The 23,669-nt window shown below is 36.1% G+C and overlaps 1 protein-coding gene across 1 annotated transcript in view; it reads left to right on the top strand.

The window, feature by feature from the left end:
- The window catches only part of SLC16A10 (solute carrier family 16 member 10), a 70,579-nt gene that overhangs the window by 40,617 nt on the left and 6,293 nt on the right, over window positions 1–23,669 (top strand). Inside the window, exons 2-5 of the mRNA XM_071741160.1 lie at window positions 148–292; window positions 2,957–3,395; window positions 20,587–20,730; window positions 23,067–23,295. Coding sequence (XP_071597261.1) covers window positions 148–292; window positions 2,957–3,395; window positions 20,587–20,730; window positions 23,067–23,295 — 957 coding nt within the window. The remainder of the gene's footprint in view (window positions 1–147; window positions 293–2,956; window positions 3,396–20,586; window positions 20,731–23,066; window positions 23,296–23,669) is intronic.

The following is a 23,669-nucleotide window of genomic DNA, read 5'->3' as shown; positions in this document are numbered from 1 at the left end:
ATTTTTAAATATATTTGAATATTTTAAAATTAGTAACCCAATTGTTTTACTCCTACCTATGATTTTATGTGGCTGAACTAAATCAAATGCTAGCAGAAAGTTGTAATCACTTGGTCTTCTGAAATGTTATCTCTTTCTGTTCTGCAGCGTGGGTCAGCTCACTTTCTATGGGAATGGTCTTCTTCTGTTCCCCAGTAGTCAGCATATTCACAGACCTGTTTGGCTGTCGAAAAGTAGCTGTCACTGGAGCTGCAGTAGGATTTGTTGGACTCCTTTCAAGTTCTTTTGTAAGGTAAAAAGTTACTTTCTTTACTTCCAGAGTATTTTATTGCTTTTACACAAACCCATCAGCAAAATATGAATGAGTAAGCAGTACTACTTTATATTATCTGTTAGAGTAGGAACCTTGTTTTATTTGGTTTTATCTTTCAAACTATGACTTGTGGAAGTTCCAAGTGGTACTTTCAAGTTCAAAAGTAATTTGGAAAATACAGTGTAACATCATAAGAGCTCTCCTTATTAAAGAAGAACCACTGTGTAAATGTGTATCATCAGCATTGTTCTGGATAAGCCTCTTGCATACTTTCTCTGTATGCTGTTTTAACAGGTACATAAACATTAATTTTGTCTCTTCTACTTGTTTCCCCCCATTTGGTATTAAAGCATTGTTTAAATGTTGATAAATGTAGGGCCTCGAAGATATTAAGGTTGCAAATTTGATATTTTCTTCTACTCTTACTGGTCCAATTGACAAACACCAAAAGAGTAAAAACCTTGGTATAATGACATATATGTTAGGATTATTTGCTTTGTTAATAATATTTGTGTTCTTACTTGCATTATTGAAAAAGCCTGAACACTAATGAAGTATTTTTTCCAGATGGTACTTAACTGTACATTTCTGTAACTTTTACAGAATAAATCCTAAGAAGTTCAAGAATGGATGATTTATTGCACATGCACAGTGTAGAAGATGAGGAAAAGGGAAATTTCCTCATTTATTCAAGTAATCTAGTAGAAACTGGTTAGTGAAGACAGGGTAAGAAATAGCAGGAAAATAAGCCAGTTATCTCTATCTCAGTATGCTTTTTTTCCACCCTTAGCAGAGTCTGTACAAGAACAACCTGAAAACAAAATTCAGAAGGGTATCCTACCTAAATTAAAATCTATCTGTACAGAAGAGTATCCTAGGTAAATGAAAATGCAGCTATACAAACAGGCTTTTGAAAATTGTTTTCTGTTGAACCAAACAGATGTGAGCTGTCTGTGATCTTGACCTGGATGGATGAATACCTGTGCTGTGTGGCACTGCTCCTCAGCTAATGTGTCTAGTTTGGGCATCAGTTCCCTGATGAGCAAACATACTGACAGATTCACAGGAACACAAGATAAATGTCTGTCTTAGGTAGAGTTTATATTTAATACAGGAATAACACATTTTTGTGAAAAAGACTTACTCTCTTGTTACTTGAGCAAGTATCTGATTTTTAAAATTTTATATTTTTTTGCTAATCCAAGTGCAAATATTTTGCTTAATTCATTTTATTAAAGGAAACAAACGGAAAAACCCACTTCCTGATATTTTAAAAGGCTTGTTACCACATGTGAAGTAGAACTAGAAGAATGCATCTTGGAAAAGTTTCTTGCTTCTTCCTTCCCAATTTTGTGTCAAGTGACGAAGACTAAAATAGCATCATTATTATAAATGTCATCTCTTGATAAAGGAAATGTGATATCCAATGGAAAAATGGGCACAGAAGAGTCATGCAAAAAGAAGTACATTTCTAAACGCTTTAAAAATATTTCAGCTTATTTGGATTTAGTTTTAGAATTTTACGAGCACTTTCAGAGTAGAGGTAAATTCTTGGTAGAGTACATTCCTTCCTAGTGAGTCTTCTTGGTGTTCTATTATGTCACTTATGCTGAAATGATTTATGCCTATGATGTTATCAGTTAATTGAGGGAGGATAGCTCAGCTATAAAAGTCATTGTTCTACAATTAAAATACTGTACAGCAGAGAAATGTAAATATGATTTACTGCTGTTGTTACCTACTGATTTCTTAGTATAAATTTTATCTCTTAAGCTAAGATGTAAAAGCATTTGTAGTGCAGGAAAATATTTCACTATATATCATGTTGTACTCTTTCCATCTGCAGATGGATGCAGAAGTTTTTACTTACTCTGTTACGTTCCTCCTCTCACTTTACAAATTCTGTTTATTTTTCTTGGATATTTTCCACTGATAAAGGTAATTAGTCTTTCCCCCTTATGTTTTTTTTCTGCTGGCTTACCTTGGGTATAATCAGTTTTAGAAACTGTTAGTTTGATGTGGAAAGCAACAATATTATGTTACACAGATATTCTTTTTCACAATAATACATAAAGCCAGAGTTCAGGGTATCAGTCTTCTGTTAATTATTTTTTTTCATTATTAATAATATAAACATTAATAATGTTCACTACTGTAGGTATTGTATTTTCCTAATAAACTGTAAATACTTGACCTTTCTGGGTTCATGTGGAATGTTCAGTATTACATTTGAACTGATAGCACAGGGAAAAAATGTGTAAATGAAAACAGCATAATTTTATTTGGAAAAGGAACAAACACCTCAAAGCCCAGCAATGATTAAACTTATATTTGCTGAGTTCATCCTGAGAATGATTTTTAAAACTTTCTTTCAGCCGACTATTTAGTGTAATTATATGTTAAGTATAGTTTGAATTTTCACCTGTTCAACAAATTCTATGAACTCTTCAGTGTAAGAAAATAGAATAATTGCTCAACTAAGCTGACACAGAGTATATCAGCTAGAATTAAGTACAAACTCTTAACTCACTCAGTTTATACAATGCCAATTCATTGTAAAACCGTGTTGCAAATGGTAGGTGAATGTGAACATAGTGCTTAAGTACCACTAATATTTTTTTTTTCCTTTTCCTTTTGATGCAGTACCATTGAACCTCTCTACTTCACCTATGGAATCTTATTTGCCTGTGGCTGCTCGTTTGCTTACCAGCCATCCTTGGTCATTCTGGGGCACTATTTCAAGAAACGCCTGGGGCTGGTGAATGGCATTGTCACTGCAGGCAGCAGCTTGTTCACCGTGTCACTGCCCTTCCTCCTGAGATTTTCCATCAATTCCGTCGGCCTCTACAACACCTTGCGGGTCCTGTGCATCCTTATGTTTATCCTGTTCCTGGCTGGCTTTACGTACAAACCTCTCATTTCCAATGCCAAAGACAAGGAGGGAGGAAAGAAGGGAAAGTTCAGATTTCCCCCCGAAAAAAAGATTTTCAATTTCTCCGTTTTCAAAGTTCTCAGTTACCGAATCTGGGCTGTTGGGATCCCAGCTGCACTTTTTGGATATTTTGTGCCTTATGTTCACTTGGCAAGTGCACATTTCTTACATATATATGATGTATTTAAAGCTATAGCTATTTCTGTTTGTGTTATGGACTAAGAAAATGGTTGGCAATAGGAAGTAGAATTTAAAGTGCAAGTAGTGTTGGGGAGAAACACAAAATTCTTTATGTTGTCTGTGATTAAAAGATATTCCAGTGCTCTAATCAGAACTATTACTTGAGACAGTTAAAAATTTATTTCCTTGTTCTGAATTTAGACTCTAAAGTTTAGAATGCCTTAACTGTGAAAGAAGACATTGAAAAGTATTCTGTACTGTTACAGAGAGAATTATTTACTTTGATACTCATGTGCATGAACTGCCAACTATGAATTTCAGAGGAATAGTGGAAGGAGTAAATAACAGAAAATAGTTAAAATGTCTAAATTTTGTTCCTTTAAATTGAGGTATGTTTGTTAAAATGTGCCTTTTTAGGGTATATTTTACTGACCATTCTCCAGGTTTATTAAAAGCACTAATATAACTGATCTTGTCTGGTGCTCCTAGCTGCCAGTTCAGTTGTTTTCGTTGCAGTAACTACAGTAACTGATAAAACTTTAGCTTGTAATGGTGGGGAAGCTGTGAATTGGCTTTTTCTTATAAATGTGCTAACGTTGTTTCCTAGAAGAATTTTTTTGTGTAATATAGTGTTAACCTGAGAAATATTAATGCAAATGAAAGAGGCATTACATGAAATATCTGGCTGGCATTCATTGTGCTGCTTACTTAAATTGTGAATTATGTTCTCAATGGGTACCTGCTAGTGCTGTCTAAATTGAACATGTAAACTGAAAGGCTTAAAAGGGAAAGGGGAACAAAAAAAGCCCACAACCTGCAATGGGATGACTGTATTCAGTCTGTATATGTATTCAGACTGTAACACATCCCCATACTCAAGAGCACTTGATAAAGCATGGACTAGTAGAACTAGTACCCACTATGAAAACAAAAGGATCACATTTATTATTTATTCGTGATAGAACAGTAAGATCCATGATAATAAATATCTTGAAAATCTGTCAGAAATCTTCAACTCCTTAAAAGCCCATGGGTTTGTATGTAATATAGCAAGTGATATTAGTTATACTACTGCTACTGGTAATACATTGGTTAGATTTCTGAATCATGTATTTATTTAAAAAATTACGTTGTGGTGGGTACTGGTTTTTTTTCTGAGCAGCCATGAATGGGCTTTTATTCATGACTCTTTCTTGTTACTTAGGTATTTAATCATGCAGATCTAATTAGATGATTTCAAAGGACTATACAATTGGATGTGAGGCTATTGTGACATCTTTTGCTATTTCCACATAACTTTTGTAAACATGTTTTGAAAGAAAACTGCTCAGAGGAGTAGAAGATAAGTGTTCTGGAGAAAGTTATTGGATAGACTGGAAGTAATGATCATCAGCACTGTGCAGTCACAGACCCTCTAAAATATATTTAGTTAACAAAAAGCTTGTAATTTAAATTTACCAAGACACTTGTGTGATTGCTTCTTGTTTCTGGATTGGGCTAAAGCTGCTAGTTGACTTCTAGAGGATAAAATCCTTTTTCTTTTTCTATATATATTTTTCTTTTTTAGAGTGTGCTTTCACTCCTGTTGAGTGCTTTTTTCCCCCCCCTTATATCAGATTGGCACAAATTCTGGTTGCGAAATATATCTCCAGTACTTGAAAACAACTTGATCGAGGCTGTTTCTAATATAATGTTTGATAACACTATAAAAACTATTCCAAAGTACACTTAGAACCTAATATTTTAAATATCATGTCAAAACTATAGTAAGAGATTAGTATTCTAGCTTTTTTTTTCCCACAGAGATTTAGAGGAACCCTGAAGCTTAATTTTTATAACATAGACTCTTCAGTGGTAGTCAGCTCTCTTTCTATGCCACTTTTGAGAGGGAAAGCTTCACAAGTCCTTGGAAACTCTTCACTGATAAGTTTTATTATCAAAACTCCCTCATGAAGCCCACAAGTTATTGTTTTAATTTACTTGTCTCTAAATATTCCTGTAAACCAAAGAAGAAAATCTTAAACAATGTGCAGTAAGCTCCTACTACTTTTAAGTAAAACTATTCTAAACAAGAAGCTTAGCTTACATTCTTGGCTTTGCAGATAGCATTATTAAATGGAAAATAGCTTGAATTTTTTCTTTAATCTTTTAAAACATCTGAGTATTTTTGATTAAGAGCTCTATCCAAAAATTAACTTAGGCACTTCTCAATGTACACAAAGAATACATGTAGGGCTGGAGTACTTATGTTCCCTGGGACTCTTGACCATGCTATGAAATACTAGCCTAAAGTTTAAAGCCTAAAACAAACTTTTATTCTTGAATATGGTAGGTATGGTAAGAAACAGTAAGAACTAGAATAAAATGTCTCGTGTTTATTTAGATTGATAAGAAACTACGTAGGTACCATCAATATAATATTTCGATTTGCTTATGTGAGTGGTCCATTAAGTAATAGGTAAATGCTCCCTAATCTTGCAGAAATCTTGACATACAAATAGTTTAATAAAATAATCCTTAGGTTTACTAATGTTGAAGTGGAAAATTAAAATTTGAATTTCCTAAGTAGTATTTTCACTTCCAAAATGTCTAAGATTTTTTTCTAATGTTCAGTCTGGGTATGTGATCAGAATAAGAAGACTTTAATACCTGCAGGTCATATACTGAAGACTAGGTTGTAATTATTTTGTATGTGATTACCAAGAACAGATGTACCCTTAGAAGCAGAAATTTTTGTGGCAGAAAACAGGAATTCGAGTCACTTGGTTGGAGGATGCAGTTGTAGGACTAACAAGCTTACTCCTTGGGTCTTAAAGAATCAAATGTTCTTTCTGTTACACCCATCTTTTCTGTAATTATTTTTCTACATAAACCTAAACTCATTGGAGAATTCAAGTTTTCTTTTAGAACCAAGTAATCATCCCTTCTACTGAATTTTAATATTTTTCAGAAGGAGGGAAAATATTTTTAATTAAGAGTTACTTATGTTTTTGAAAACATGAGTAAGTGAGGAACAATAGCATTATTTGCTGGTGGGCAATGATGTATGCTGGGGGGACTGTTTAAAACCTCAAATTCTCTTTGGTGCTGTATTTAGGAAAGTGAAAACACCAGCACTTATGAAGGAACAACATGGATTCTGCCCTTCAACACAGATAGGTCAACAGCAGCAGATAACTCTGTACTGTTTTTGTCCTAGTTTTGTCTGCTTTTGATAAACACATTTTTGTCTTTCCCTAAGTATGTGTAAGTATGTACTTACAGACAAATGAAAGGCTATAAGGAAAAAACCCCACAACTTTTGCTGGTACATCTACCAAACCAGAGATAACTTTCCTCAGCTTTTGGAAAGGAAAATTACTGTTGTTCCATTCTATGTTGCATTTTGAAGTTGTAGCAATACTGGAAAAAGGATCTCATACTTGGACAAATGGCAGCTTTTCTTACTTGCAGTAAGAAAGAAATCTTATTCTGGGCTTTGGAATAATAGTATTGGTCAGGTCTTGGCATTAACTGTCTGCACTGTGTTTGGTAGAGTAAAAGCTGTTAAAACCAGAGAAAATAACCTACTTGTGAATTAGGCTCTAACTAAAATTAAACAAATCAGCAAACCAATTATATGGCATGCAAGATAAGATTCATATCAAGGAGCTGGTAAGAATTACCAGTCCCTAACTGGTAGATATCAGCTGCATGTGAAATAGGCATTGTATTCCTTTTAGTTCTTCTAGGGGACAACTAAAAAGGGAGAGCTTTTATTATCCCAGTTTAATAGGTGTCAAATTCTGTTACTAGTTGTTCCATTCCGTATGATTTTTGGGGAGTTGTGTTGGGAGAAACACTACAAATAGGTTTTGACTTAATTTTATTATATACTTTAGCATTAATTCACATTGTTGAGTAGCAAACTGGTAATTCATAGCATTAGTAAATGAAAATAATGTTATTCCTCTCAATTTTAAAACCAGTCTAAACAGCAGTGATTGGGAGCTTTTTCTTTTGATGTCTCTCTCTAAAACAGGCAGATAGCAAAATAAACCTTAGTACATTCAGGTTTAAATTGTGAGTCCACAACAACAATCTGTTGGAATAATACAAAGCATTCCTCCAAGTTGTTTTAAATCAGAATTATCTCACATGGAAATAAGTATATTTAAATATTAAGTACATTTGAAAGAAAGTAATACCTAGTGTCTGCGCTACTTCTTTTTCTGTGATTGTTCTGCTAATAAATAATAAACAGAATTTATGTTTTTCAGGGATCACAGTCTAATGCTAAGTGTTTAGTGCCGTTCTCTTTTATCCTTTAAAAAAGTACGTACTTATTAAGGCTGTGTGATACTGAATTTTTTATGAGCTCATTAGGTGAGTGGTGTTAAAACTTGATACAAGGTCATACATTAGGCAGTTTAAAAGATACACTGTTGATTTTTGTGCTTTGCTTTGGAGTGTGACAAGAAATAGTGATTAAACTGGATCTTTTCACTGTTTAGTCTTTTCTAAGCAGTTACTAGAGCTTCATTGTTGAGTTTAGGACTATGTTTATTGTGACACATTTACGAAAAAAGTGGCCCAGTATTGAGCTGATATAGCAATATTCAGCCACTTTAAGGAATACTGGTGGGACTGAGGATATAATCTTAACTCTTTCTGTGGAATGTGTCAGTCGTGTAGTAATTTGTCTAGGGATATTGACAATGCCTCCATTAATTCAGTTTCAAAGAAAGACGTGGTTTGGTTTAGCAATTATTTTATTAAATGCCTCTTGCTAATGATAAGTCCTGTCTTAGTGTTTGACACTGTGGAGAATGAAAAACTGAATTGAACAACTGAATAGTTAAACAAAATAGGGCAAATATTTATTACTTTTTACTTTTAAAATAACTGAATGGTCAACAATGTGATGACAATGTGTATTGATAAAGTTGACCTTTCTAAGGCATACTCTTAGAAAATGGTTATATCTATTTGAAAATTAGGCTTGTTGTTTAGTTATGGTTACAGGCATGTATATAAAGTTACCCTTTAATAAGCAATGTGAAAGTTACCATGAAACTGACTGTACTCTTAAAACTCAGAACAGCTCAGGAAAATAGATTTTCATATTTCTCACCCTGCTTTGTTGTCCATATCTTAATTTTCTAACTTAAGCTGAATTCTCCTTTCAATGCTTATCCATGTTCAGATTCCACGATGGGTACATATTTGCATATGTAGAGATTTTTGGTTAGCAGCAGTTGTGTGGAGTGCGTGTGTTCTGTGTTTGTGTGCTTTATGTGTAAGATATGAAAAAATGGTGTGTGCCTGGCCATTTTTTCAAACCACTTCCTCAGTAGAATCTGTCTTGGGATACAGATGCTTTCCACTTGTAAACTGCACCCACCCCTAGCAAAAGCTTTGGGTCATTAAGCAGAATTACATTGGAAAATATGAAGGGTATAGAAACCACCCAAGTTTCCCCAAGTGGATCTAAGCTGTTGTATTTGGACAAGCTATAGGATGGTCAGGATGAATGTTACTGCAGTAGCTGACGTTCTGCTCAGCAAAACCCTGGTCATGTCATTTTCCATAACATTGCTTACAATTGTTTCTGTAGCTTTTGTTACAGTAGGCAGGGCTTGTAGAGGTGTTGTCAAGTTGTGTTCTCTAATTATTGGCAGAGGTGATGTGTCTAGATTGACTCCTCATTTGAGAAATCAGTGTTCCAGTTGTTCTTGTAAGAGTGGTTATCTCCACATACATGGTGGTAGTTGCTTTCTGTTTTCTGCAGTGGGAGATGCATCTGCTCAAGGACTGAGAGTAGAAAGGAGTTATGTACATTGCAATAAGTGAAGCTCTTCAGTTCGTGCATTCTGTGTGCACAGTCCTAATCTCAGATCTCTCTCCTACCTTTAAGTCCTATGTCCCTGGATTTTTGACAGTGCAGACAAGTAGAAGCACAGATATAAATGCTTTTCTTTATGTCTGAGTGCAAGGCCTGGTGAAATGTATGATGTATACTGTGTGGACTCTAGTAACCAAAAATCTCTGAACTTAAATGCATAGAACACATGCATAACCACAGTAAAGTATATACATATAGCACATTTTGAAGAAACTTGGTTCTTATAAGGTAAGTACTGTCTCTGTTTTTTGAACCACTTTTATCATGTCATAAATTTCCTCCTTTTAGAGTGTTGTGTAAAATAATGTTTAATATCTAATTGATATGTCTGGATTTTTTTAGCCAAACTGGAAGGACATCAGCCTTCATCACTACATTCACTTGCTTTTATCTGCTACTATTCAAAAAACCTATTTATTTCTTCTGTTCCCTACATCGGTCATTTGTCTACTACATCTTCTGTTTCCCAGAATCTGCTGTTACTCTGCTTTGGAATGATAGGATAGTACCTTTTAAATTATGTCCAGTACTAACAGATAACAGTGTCAAACACATATTTCTCTGCAGTGTAGATAATCTAAAAAAGTTAAAACTGTAGGTATAGCTGCCAATCTTAGCACTATTACCTTTCTCATCTGCTTAACCTACCATGTTCCTGTCTCCAACAGAAGACTAACAAGGCACTGGTTTTTTAGAGGTCCCATGTAATGATTAAGCAACTATACCTCTGAGCCCCCAAATCTTCAGTGGCTCCCCATACTTTACTTGCTTTTCTAATCTTTGCATTTATCTCCCTTCAGATCTCAACATCTGCTGCAGTTTGACTGCTCAGGTTAGTGACATTTTCCCCCTTTATCCACTTCTGTAATTATCCTGTGCACCTATTTCTTTCCCAGTGTTCCTCAGTGTTGACCTGGCAGTGTTTATTCTCAGCTAGATTTTCCACTTTTGACATGGGGGTGTTGGTGGGAAAAGAGAAATTATTTCACACTTGAATTGTTTTGAAAACATATTTAAGCTGATTTCCAGATAAATACTGGAGGATCAAAAAAAAAAAAAAAAAAAAAAAATCATAAGTATGGAAAGAATAGAAACTGAAAAGAATAAGACTAATGTTTTCTGGGTTTTTTTAAAGAAGTAAAAGTAAATGAAAGCTTCCAAAAATTAGGTGGAAGGTATATACAGGTAAAAGAAATAAGATGGTGTCAAAAGATAAGTCTTGCTCAGGTCAATGTAACGATGCAGATTGAAAGATCTGAGTTGCATTATGATTTCCTTTGGATCAGTCTCTAACAGCACATTAGTTAATGTGATCTTGCATAATACAAAGTATTCTAATAGTAAATGGACCATAGGTAAAAGTCAGATTAAATTGGAGTTTTTGTTTTTGTTGTGTTGGTTTTGAGGCTTTTAAAAAAATGTTTGAAAACACTGTTTTAAAGGGAAACTTGACATCCTGTCTTTGGATGATTTAAGCATCTTGAACTGATCTAAACTCTTCAAGCTCCACAAGTGCCCAGAAGTCCGTGATCACATTTGATGTGTTTTTCTTGCTATTCTTAAACAAAGCAAAAAAACTAATCACAGACCAGCTCTTGGGTCCAGTTTTTACTCCAAGAAGAGGTGCATAGAAACCCTCTTTGCTTTTTAAATCTTATTCAGCCCATTTGATTGCCAGTAATTGTCAAGGTGTGAACTGTTTTTCAGGTTCTTTTCTGATTAGTTTAAATTTGTCATCACTATGGAGCAAAATGTTGCCTAGGGAAAGGGAGAGGTGGTTTTGGAGAAGCATACTATGATTGTAACTCTCTGTGTATTAAAGGGAAGTGTGACTACTTGATGCAATTTCTCTGGGCCCTGATCTGGTAGATATTTGACAGTGTATTTGGGACTTCCATCTAGTACTGACTCTCTTGCAAGAGTTTTCTTTTGTGTTTCCCAGTAGAATGAGACAGGCATTTCACCCAGCTTTATCAAAGCTAAGGTGATTATGAGCATTCCCACAAGTAGATGTGTGATATCAAAGTGTTATGAATGCTCTAAGAATGCTCTAAGGTTTGAGAATCCATGTTTTTGTTTTACTCACCTAAATCCTGTGGTTTGAGTAGTATAATCCTGAGAGACTTGATAAAAACAGTACAAATTCTGCTGTGGAGTAAGGAAGTCAACAATAACATTATAACAAGTAGGTAGATGAATCAATCCCTATTTTATTAACCAGTTAACTCCATCAAGTTATTTGCTTATCATGATTCTCTTCAAGATAGGTAAGCAATACAGTCTCCATGTCTGTAAATTGTAGCAGTGGCTACTGTAATAGGTGCTTTCTTTTAATACAAATGGGTTGTACGATCTTGTCTGGTAGTCTTATTGCTAATTCTGCTGCTGAGTTGAAAAATTTACTTGAGGTAACAGTATTTTGTAAAGTGGAAACCTATCCTTTTGGAAAAGCTTCTTGGTTCCTGGCTAATTTCATTGATGCAAGTAAACACATTCATTCTGTTCTTTGTCCACCTTCCAACGTTTCTTTGTCATTTTCCTCTCTGAGTTGCAGAATCATAGAATCATCATGGTTCAAGATCATTGAGTCCTTCAAGATCATTGAGTCCAACCATCAGTCCTACACCACCATACCCATTAAATCATTTCCCAGAGTGCTACATCTCCCTGTTTTTTGAACACCCCCAGGGATGGTGACTCCACATATCTGGGCAACCTGTTCCAATACTTCACCGCTCTTTTGGTGAACAAATTTTTCCTAATATCTAATATGTGAACCTCCATGCACAACTTGAACACGTTTCCTCTTGCCCTATTGCTAGACAATAGGGAGAAGAGGCCAACACCCACCTCACTACAACCTCCTTTCAGGTAGTTGTAGAGAGCAATCAGGTCTCCCCTCAACCTTCTCCAGGCTGAACAGCTCCAGCTCCTTCAATCTCTCCTCACCAGACCTGTTCTCCAAACCCCTAATCAGCCCAGTTGCCCTTCTCTGCACCCTCTCCAGCACCTCGATGTCTTTCCTATACTGTGGTACCCAAAACTGCACACAGTGCTTGAGGTGCATTCCCACCAAGGCTGAGTGCAAGGGTAAAATCACTTCCCAGGTCCTGCCTGTCACACTGTTCCTGATACAGGCCCAGATGCCATTTTGTTCTTGGCCACCTGGGCAGAGTGAGTTCTCTCCTACTCAGTTTTTCAGGATGGCGTATTCCAGAGACCTTGAATCAGTCTCATAGCTGTCTTTCAAAATGTTTTTCTGTCTGAGGGGTATTCACTTCACTTGTCTGTAAAACCTTGATTTTGACTGACCAAATCTTCTGGCTCAAAGAATAAGAAGCTTCTTCAAAGAGGAAGTTGGAGCATCAGGGTCAGGCTTCCGAACTGCTTCTCAAATAATTTTTTTCTATTGGTTAGGAATCCAGACATCTTAAGGTAATCAGGGAGAAGACCTTATCTCTTGATATGTAAATACTGTAGCTACTACAATATGCTAATAATAGTCTTGCTTGTATTATAATGGTGCTATCACTTTCCTTTTTTCCACTAATTACTTCATTTAATTGGTTAATACACAGTTTGTCCCACTTGTCCCATTTAGTCAACTGAAAGCTTACCTTCAGCAGATTTGTTGAACTGAATTTTCAGTAGCTAAATATATGCTCTCTGTGAAATTTATGTAGTATTTATGCAAAAACAAGGAAGGAAATTAGGTATTTAAATTAAGTGACCATAGCTATTACTTTTAAAAAAATAAAAGGAGTTGCTGGTGTATTTTTACACTTATTTCTGGACCAATGGCTTATGTCTATTACATTACTCTTCCCTGTGTTCTATTATTTTAGACTAATGAAGTTTGACTTTGACCTTATTTGTTTGGAAGTCAAGGTTATCATCACTAGACAGAAGAGTACAATAGATGTCTTTGTTTTTATAAGTTAAGAGTAAACTGGATGTGTAGCAGAATGTTTGCATTAAAATTTTACTTTGTTATGCTAAACAAAATCAAATTATATTAATAGCTTTTAAAGTTATAAAGAACTTGCTGTATTAGGCTTCATTTGCTTCACTTCTATTAGCTGCTTTGAGAATCCCTCTTAAATTGTGTTTACAACAAGCAGCCAAAGTATTTTTTTAATAAGTCCAATGCATACAATGTTAATGATCAGTGGCTAGTGAAGTACTCTCTTGTTTCTTTGGGTATTTGTACAGGATGTACCTTAATCCAGAGTTTTGATATTCCATAATTTTTAAATCAAAGCCTAGCATATAATATGCTGTTTTATTACATAAATTACAACCTGATAACACTTCATCACATTAGTAAATGCCACAATGAATTGAAAATAATTGTTTGCATTATGCTTCTAAAATTTAAGTGATGATGTCAGGAAATTGCTTTCTTTACTCCTAAGGTTATTTCTAATCAAGAGTACGGCAGAAGTTTTCAAGTTATTTCAAGTTATTACCCTCAATAACTATGTATTTGTGACTACACTAGGACATTCATCAAATCATTTAATACATAATAGAAAGTAAGACTGGATTTATCCCAGTACTTTATCCAATTTACCTGTCTGTTTGCTAAGGGACTTTTAAAAAAATAAAGTATTTTTTCATAAGTCACGCTTAGCAAATTCCTGCTTATTGCCACATCTTTCTTTTGGACTCGGTACACATGGTCCAAGCCTTTAATGAGTAGTGTCCAAAATGGGACATAGTAATTCAGCTGAGGCCTTACTCATACTGGGCAGTATGTGAAGGTCACTTTGTGTCATGAATTAATATATCCTGTTACTTCTACAGTATGATGACATAATTAGAATATGCTCAAGTTTAATCTGCTAAGCCTTCAGTTCCCTTTCTAAAGAGCCGTTGCCAGGTCATTCTTCCATCTTGTATTCATGCATCTGATTTTTACTTCATGTAGTTAAAAAAAATAATTGTTTACCTCATATTTTTATGGAAAATAATTTACGTTAGATTATTGATTGAGGTGTCAGGTTGCTAAGGTAATTCGCAATTCCAGACTTTTTTTTTTTTTTTTTTTTTTACAGTGCTTGCAATACAATTTGGTATGATTTGCAAATTTATTAAGTGTATTCTCTATTTCACTTTCCATATCACTAATGAAACTGTTAAATAGTGGTTGATTTGGGGAAGTTTTTATGGAGCTGACTTTGGCATATTCAGGTTTGCAATGAATCGCTAATTAAGAACAGCTTTTCCAAACATTCAAACATCCATCTTTACAGTTGTTCCACTTAAGTCATGTATTCCAGTCTGGATTATAAGAATTGTTTTGTTTGAGAGAATTTCGAAATGCTGGCCAAGGTCAAGATGTCTTGGATCTGTCCTTCCCTCTTTAGCTGTCTACCATGTAATAGAAATCAGGGTTTTTGTTTGGTGGGTTTGTTTGTTTGGGTTTCTTTGGTTTGTTTTTCTCCCCCCCCAAACTTATGATGTTACCTGGTTACCTGGTAGATGTTTATGAATAGTTCTGATTTTGTTTCTTTTTCTGCTGTCACTCTGGAAATTTCAGTTAAGATGTTTTTACTGTAACTCTCTGGGACTTGTTGACAGTAGCTTATTTTGGACACAGTGCCTAGTTGAGTTTTGAGAGTAAAATGGGCCCAGGAAACACTGCTTTAGGGCCACAAGGAATGGATAGAACTAAAACTAAGCTGTGGATTGTAGTCACAAATAAGAATAGATTTTAAAAGATGCTTGAAAAGTGTAAGTTATTTGACAATTTAACTCTGTCCTCCATGTGTATGTTAACATTTCAGTTCTTGCATATCCCTGGCGTTATTTCTCATCTTTGTTCTCAGTCACTGTGAGCTTCTGCAGATACACGTGTGCCTCATCTGTCCTGGGGCTCCTGCTGAAGCCACTCCAATTCATCAGAATCCTTTTGCCTATTTCTTTGTGCTGTCTCTTGTGACACCCATGGGATCCAGTCTCTGCACTTCCAGGAGCTACTACAGGGGAATACGGCCTGAAAATCCCCTGAGCAATGAAGTGCAGTGGAAGAGGGAAAGACCTTGACTACTTAGCTGCAGTATAGGGGTAGTCCCCCATTCTTCAGGCTTTTGTCCATCCCCAGCATGCTTTCTTGCACTATTGTATTAACATCTTTCAATATGATCATAGAATCATAGAATCCTAGGGGTTGGAAGGGACCTCGAAAGATCATCTAGTCCAACCCCCCCTGCCAGAGCAGGGCCCCCTAGAGTACATCGCCTAGGAACGTGTCCAGGCGGGTTTTGAATGTCTCCAGTGAAGGAGACTCCACAACCCCCCTGGGCAGCCTGTTCCAGGGCTCCGTCACCCTTACAGTAAAAAAATTTTTTCTGATATTCAACTTGAACCTCCTATGCTCCAATTTACACCCATTACCCCTTGTCCTATGATGACACCTAATTACTAAAAAATGCCACTGTATCCATCTCAGAATGATGGCACTCCCTGAAAAATGGATCTGTGTTAGGTATTCAGGAGATGCTGGTTTGTTTCCTAGTTTTGGCCAGTAAAAGTTTCTTTGGAATCTGGAACAGAAATTTATTTGCATTAAATGATTCACCCTGTGCCTAGTATACAGTTCTCTGGCAACCAAGTTTCTTACTCTGATCCCCTCCCCACCTTGCTCCCTATTTTTGTGGTGAGTTGTTAGGTTAGAGAATGAAGAGTGCGACAATCAGGGTTACTTTAAGCTCTGTTTTTCAGCCCATCCTTTCAAACTTGGAGTTTTGCTGGACAGTTTACTGCAAAGTTGCTGATGTATCATCATCAAGGCAACAGTTAATATTTTTCTGGAAGCCTTTGAAGGAGTCCATTTGTTCAAGCACCTGCTCAGAGCCTTAATTGAAGGGAGACAGCTGAGTGATGGCATTAACAGTACAGAAAAGATCCACACATTGTTAGCAAGGCTGCTATTTTCTCAGGAGATCCAAGTGAAATAAACCTAAACTTTTAGTTTGGGGAGTTTTTAAAAATCTAATTGCAGACTTAACGATGATCACCACCATAATTTTTTTACATATACCCACTCCATTTTTGTCTTGTCTGTTGCTTATTAGACTTACATTTTTTTTCTTTCGCCTTCCTTGCACTTACAGCTTGGGAAAAATATTACTTGAGTGATGGAATGACAAGACTATTGTGTCTTCTAATAATACTGAAGGGGGTTTTGAAGGCCATAACAGAAATAATCACACTAATAGGTTATGGAGGTATTGCCATGCCTAGATTGATGGCTGTCTCATATTATACAAGTCTGAATTTTATTTTGAATTCTGGATTTAAAACTGTTGCATGACTAAGAGGGCAAATTAGTACTGAAAAAACCAAGACATTACAAGATTTTATACCTCAGGTCAGATTCTACACTATGAGCAGGATGGTAGACGCGGTCTCTGATCATTTTGATCATTTTGCCTGTAAGGTTGTTTTAGACTCATGTGACACCTCGTGCAAAGCTCCATCTTTTTTACTTACAGGCATGCCTCACCACTTTGCAATCCCAGGAAACACAGATTTGCCTGGATTTCTACCAAACTCATGCATTTTTGGAAAGCGTGAATAATGAAAAGTTTGTTTGTGTAGAATGTTCTTTTTCTTTTCCCGTCTGGGAAGGCAAAATCAAAACCAAAAGAACCTCCCCCAGCTCTTTCAGAAAACTGTTGATTTGGAGCAATTAGGAGTAGTATCTCCTGCTTATAAATGGTACCAGGAGTGCTCTGTACAGGGTTTTTTTGTTTGTTTCTTTGTTTGTTTTTTTCGCCGTTCAGGACCATTGTAAGGATAATGTCAGATATTAAGACTGGCATCAAGACTTGAAAAAGCTGGGTTTTATGTGCTCAGTTTTTTCTAGGTTATATATTGCTGTTGGCCATCTCTTTTGGTGAGAAAAGACTGCATTGCATTTAGCCTACTAAAGCTTTACTGGAGTGGGAATTTCCAAACCATAATATACATAGGAGGAAAACAGCTGACAATTATTTCTTACCAGTTTGTTACCACTTCTTTCAGATTCAGGTTCTTTGTGTTTGAAAAAAAGAACTGGAGCGGTACTCAGATTGCTCTCCCTGTCTTGTATTCAGGGTGTGGATATAGCTGAAATTTGTCTGAATTAAATGAAAGATCTTTGGAAAATCAGGGTCTTGATTGAAGTTAGCCAAGACAGGTGTATCTTTATTCCAGCTACTACCAAGTGGAATCTTTCTTCTAGTTTTATCCTAAAAGTAATGAGAATTTAGGCAAACAAGATTTGTGTTTCTATACATTACCCTGGTGGCAGAGAGCAAGGCTATAAAGTAAAATGCTGGTTCCAGGGATGCAGTTATATTGTCTACTGTCTATGTCTATTTGGAAAATTGCATTGTACAAAGCTAACTGATTATTTTAAAACAGTAAAGAATCCATGCTAGTTTGGAAAAATCTTGTACTCGTTGGCTTAAGCAATATTAGAGACCTTCACTACATTTGGAAAAATCAGACCTGCAATCCAGCATGCATGCATCTCTAATGAGAGTGAAGAGCTAGCTACATTACTGAGAAAAGGCAAAAAAAGGCAAAATATATTTTACTGCTGTAGATAATGCCTAAAGAGTCATATAATTACAGCCTGTGTAGTTCTGCAATAACAAAAGCCTTAATGCATGAGATGCTGCCTGAGGCAGTTAACAAGTAATTACCCATCATGAGATTTTTGGGTAGTTCTGTGAGTTAAAAATCTGTGGAAATCTGAATTTAGTTTGATATATCATCATAAATAAATAGATATATTTAACTCATTACTACAAGAAATGTCTCCAAGTCCATAATGAGTACACTTACAGTACTGAGTTAATACTGAATAGTTGTATTTTCAGACATTTGGTTGATAATACTGCTATTACTTACAGCTTGCTTAATGCCAGTATCACTGAAGATTGAATATGCAGCTAAGGATCAGAAGGTCACCTCTAAGATCAAAGCAGCTTGCTCAGGGCTTTGTGCCCCTGTGTCTGGAAAACCTCCACAGAAGGAGCCTGAAGCAGCTCCCTGTGCTGCTGCCTGCTGCCCACCCTTCTGGGGAAAAAGTCACTCCTTGCACCCAGTTGGGAGCTTTATGGTGCATTTGAGAGGAGTGAAATCTAAAGAAGTAAAAACTAGTTTAGGTATTTTAAGTTAAGAAGATAAGTAGTGGTTATCTTCCTTCTTAAGGAGTTGATGGATCCAGTGTTTTCCTTCATCAAGAGAGGACAGCATTTCCCCCCTGGGAGTGCTGCTTTGAGAAACCCAGGTACTTAGTTGCAGATGCAGGGTTGGTTAATAGTTATCTAGATGTAGAGCTTTATCTTACCTCTTGAAAAGCCAGCTGGGGAGTTGATGTATCAGGTCTGCTAATCAAACAAACCAGAGGCTGCAGAGCCGTGGAACTGGAACAGGTGATAAAAAGGAAAGAAAATAACCTTGGCTTCTCTTGCTGGGCCAGCAGGTGTTGACAGGTGCATAAAGGTAGGGGTGGGAAAACTGTCAGCGTTTCCCTTTCTCACCTCTGAGAAAAAGGGAATAAATAGATCAGGTTATCTTTTATTTTTAAATGTCATTCCAGAAGAAAAATTTCATCAGATTCTGTTCCCAAATGTGTCTTATAAAGCAGAGCAAAAAAACCAACAAGCCCTCAAAAATAGAGCAAGCATCTGTTTTCAATTGAGGTTAGAAGCTATTCTTTAAAAACAAAACAAAACCACTAACCCTTATTTTTTTATTTCCTTTCTGACAAAATCAATTATATTGGACAAATTAATATTAGAGTTAATAGGCTTTGTGACATGTAAACAAAACCCAGCTGATTTTATACTTAAAGAAATCACCATCACTCAGCAAATCCTGTTCATGTTGGAAAAAAAAGCTTTGCTGGTGTATTAACACTCATGCCAGGAAAGAATCTTGACTATTTTCCTCTAGAAGCATGTACTAACGCTGAGCTTTTCCATTTTATAGATGGGAGCATAAGGCTTCTCTAATTCAAAGTGATATCACATAATCAGAATTAATATCACAACATGTGTCTGCAGCTTTTGCTATCCAGTTCTGTCAGCCTGGGGTCACTTTATCTCTCAAATAATTTTTCTACCTCTTTCCTTAAAAGTAGGTTCTCTGTTTGCTGTTTCAAACCCATGAGTCTGCAGTTACTTGTTAGGCACTATTTATGAGCACAGAGATGGCAGGACTATGCAAACAATTTCTACATCTTCTAATGCCCACTTTGGCGTATTTGATATTGCCAAGTGTATTTCAAAAAGTGATTGAGTAGAAAATCTTTCTTATGGGCAACTGCTGGCCTTTCTGGTTGATTTAAACATGCACAGTCCCCCTGTCCCCTGAACCCTCCCCCCCCCAGTCTCCCACTGGAGCACTTTTTTTTTTTTTTTTTTTTTTTTTTTTTTTTTTTTTTAATGTGAGTTGAAAGGCTGGAATTGCTGATACTGGAAGTTCATCACATTGTAGTTGATGATCTTCTGCCAGGACAATGGGTCAGTTGCTTTAGTTCTTTAGGTGGCCAGTAAGTCTTCCTTCCAGTTTGCCCTATTCATTGCTGTTGTAGCTGCACCCTCTCCTGGAAGTGCTTGGTGTTGTGTTTGACCCTGTGACTGGTTCCTCTTCCTCCTTGCCCCTGGAGGTTGTGGTGATGGTGAATGTCAGAATGAGGCAGTCTGGATGAGTGCCTCCTACTTACTGTCAGGCCTCCAGCTCTCTGTTCCTCTGCTTCTTGTTCCTGCCTTGAGCTATCTGTAAAGTTTGGTGTTGTGTGTCTCTGTCTGAATGCTCAGAACTGTTCTGTGGTGATGCTGGTTGATCATTCAGCACCTTCAGACCTGACAGGGTGCCTCAGCCCCTGAAGCAACCAGTTCTAGACACCCTTTGTGGATGCTGTGTTATGTTAAGTCTGTGACTAGTAAACTAAATGTGATGGGGGAGAACGTTTCTGGGTTGTCTTCAGTTGTCTTGGTATTAGATGCAGACTTGTTTTCTTGGATTAATCTCCTTAATTGTGAATAAAACAACAACATGTTTTCAGATCTCTTTTATTGTATTGCACTTAATACTGATATAGCCAGTGCAAAGCTTACTCTGCTTTTACAGATTTTAGAATAACTTAGTCGACCATTTGTAGCTTTATTTGTAAGTCTGAGATTCACAGATGACTCTTTAACCCAAGTTTTCTAAAGTTTTATATTCCTTTTAATTCTAAAGCCAGTTTACCTTCTTAATGCTCTCTTCAAACAGATAAGTCACGTAAAAGACAGATTTGGTGACAGCATGCCAGAAGAAGTACTTCTGCTGTGTCTGGGCATTACCTCAGGAGTTGGCAGATTGATCTTTGGCAGAATTGCGGATTACATTCCTGGTGCAAAAAAAGTTTATTTACAGGTATGTCTTCACACTGTTCTGAAGGAATATACAAAAAAAAATTCTGAAGGCCTTGGTTGCAGGTATTAGTAAATAAATTGAATTAACTGACTGGAAATTCAAATTTGAGGAATTTCAAAACTATAGGAAACTCAACAAATGTTTTTTGATACTAGGAGCCTTTGGTTTAAAGCTTATGAATCCTATTTTTTTTTTCTTTCTCCCTCCCCTCTATATCACCCCCTTGATAGTGCTAAGGAAACATGTCTATCACCTTCTGGGTGTTTCCATCTGGGAATGAAATTGCTAATTATTAGTATGTGAGGGAGAAGACCCTTGTGGATTTTTTAGATTATGCTTTCTCTATTTTATCCCATGATTTTGTAACAGTAGCAGAAAGATTACATTTTTTTCTTATGTTCCTCTGGTAAGGATTTTGGATCTTGATCTTTAATAAGTGATAATTTGTTGTGAAGTATGTTCTGTGCATAGTGCACACTGGTATGGCCATGGAAATATAAGAGGTCTTTAGCTGAGATTTTGCTGCATGCAATGTTATTGCTGAAAGTCGCATCTTCCAGAAATTATGAATCTTCAGAATAAAGGAGGATATTCACCTTTTTTCCCACTTATAAATACTAATTTTTGAGAAAGCAGCAATGTTAGTGTAGATTTTTGCAAAAGCTTCATTTAGTAACTTGCATGTTACCAACCAGTGCCCTGTTCTTTTTTTGTTGTTTTAAAATGAATAACAAGGGAGACATCTAATGGGTATCATCTGTACTACATTATTGAAAAGAGTTCTTATGAAAGAACTACCTTTCTGATGATGCAGTATTTGTTGCCATAGTTACATAAATTTGGATTCCCTGATGACAGAGACTGGGACTGTATCTCATTCATTTGCATTGATTTTAATGCCCATTGTTATATTTTCAGGAAATGCCAATATTTAGATAAAAAGTGGAAAGCTGTCACTTGAGATTTTATACAGTTACAAAGGACAAATACAAAACGCAGTAGAACTACAAGCTTTTTTGGTTTTGGCCTTGAATAGCTAGAACTGAAAACCTGATTCAAAAATATTTAAGAATTAATGTTGACTAATGCAAATGAAACCTCTTTCCTCTCAGAACGTTACTGTCTCATAATTGAGCAGCTTACAAGAATACAAGTAGCAAGTTGAACCTTTATCTTTCTGTTTGTGTATTCTTTCTTATGGACCTGTTTTCCTGGATTATGCTTCATAGATTTTATCTTTAGAAACAGAATGATCCATTCTGTCTCTTCTGGATACAAAGTGTAGTGATTCTGGTTTTAGTGCTGTTTTTGCCATAATAAGATAATATTGTCTACGTATAACTACATTGCTACTTAGATAGAAACTCACCTCAAACAATATTTGTATTTTCTGTATAAGAATACACTGAGATTTTCTTCAATTCTATCCTAAAGTTCTAAGAAGCCCAGTTCTTCAGTTTTTCTGTTGCTTTACCATACTTCAGATTCTTCACAACAGTTTTTCTTTACTATGCTAAGTAAAGTCCATTACCTTAAATAATTGTTATGCTGTCTTGAAAATTAGGTTTTCCCCTAGCTGTCTGATTAAAGACTTTTCCTATTGAAGTAATTTATTTGATGGGGGGATGGGGAAGAGGTGATGTCCTAATAAGTGACTTTATTTTTTTTTAGTACTCTACAAGTGACTAATGCAACGTCTTGTTTGGAAAATATGTTTGTGTAGTTAGGTGGGACATTGGATTTCTGTTCTGGTGCTTGGATGGTGCACAAACAAATCTCTTGCCTTTTTATTTTATTCTTAATTCTACTTCATTTTCCTGAAAGGTAGTTTTAATTTACAAAAAAACCCCAAACTAATAATCTAGGATAATAGAAAAGCTTTGTTAGTATGCATGGCTACGGGTATAAAGCAAGATACCTTCACATGGAGAAATGAGGCTTTCAAATACCACCTCTGTTGAATATAAGCACCCTGAATTAATCACTCATAAAACTGATTGATTTTTTTTTTTTAATTTTTATTTTTACTTAAGATTACAACAGTGGCAAGCCTAAATGTAGTTAATGTTCTAAATGTAGCCTAAATGTTCTAGTATAGTTGATTACAAATGTGTTTTGAAAAATTGGGTAGTGGAGCTTGATTGCATGTCATGACCTTTATGTCTTTGTCTTACGTTGGAGTTAAACTTTCTAACCCATAGAGCCTGCTTATATTTATCTTCAGGTAAACACAGGGAGAGAATTTAATTCAGTACGAATGCAAGAAAACTCTTCTGTTGTCTTTGTCTTCACTTATTTGATGCAACATTTAATTTTTTTCCTCTGGTCATGTTCAGGTGGCCTCATTCTTCTTTATTGGCCTGATGTCTATGATGATTCCGCTGTGCCGTGTCTTTGGAGCTCTCATTGTTGTTTGTCTCTTCATGGGCCTCTTCGATGGGTGCTTCATTTGCATTATGGCTCCTGTTGCCTTTGAGCTCGTTGGGGCTCAGAATGTCTCCCAGGCTATAGGATTTCTTCTGGGATTCATGTCAGTACCTATGACAGTGGGTCCACCCGTTGCAGGTAAGTATAGATATGCTCTGTAAATACATCTCTGTGGTTGCATGAATCTCTGGACATATTTCCCTTTTCTGCATCATATGCAGTGCTCTTACATTGGGAGCTTTCTCAGTACGAGCTCCAGAATATGTGGTAAATCTAACTGTGCCTTGTGGGTTTTTAATTTACTGTATTCCTTAAAGTTTACTTGGGTCTCTTTTATTGCTATGCAGATGTAAAACCTTCCTCAAAAGAAAGATAAATTCCAGTCAGATTGAGGATCTGATGTTTTTCCATGCTGTTGAGGTGTGACCGCCTAGATGTTGATTGTGTTACAGAAGGACTACAAATTAGAATCTGAAAATTAAATGGACTCCAAAATTTGTTCATGTTCATGC

This window comes from Heliangelus exortis, chromosome 3 (genome assembly GCF_036169615.1).
Source record: "Heliangelus exortis chromosome 3, bHelExo1.hap1, whole genome shotgun sequence".
NCBI classification, from domain to species: Eukaryota; Metazoa; Chordata; class Aves; order Apodiformes; family Trochilidae; genus Heliangelus; species Heliangelus exortis.
Note: the sequence above shows the minus strand (reverse complement) of the source record. Positions and strands in the feature narration are given on the sequence as shown.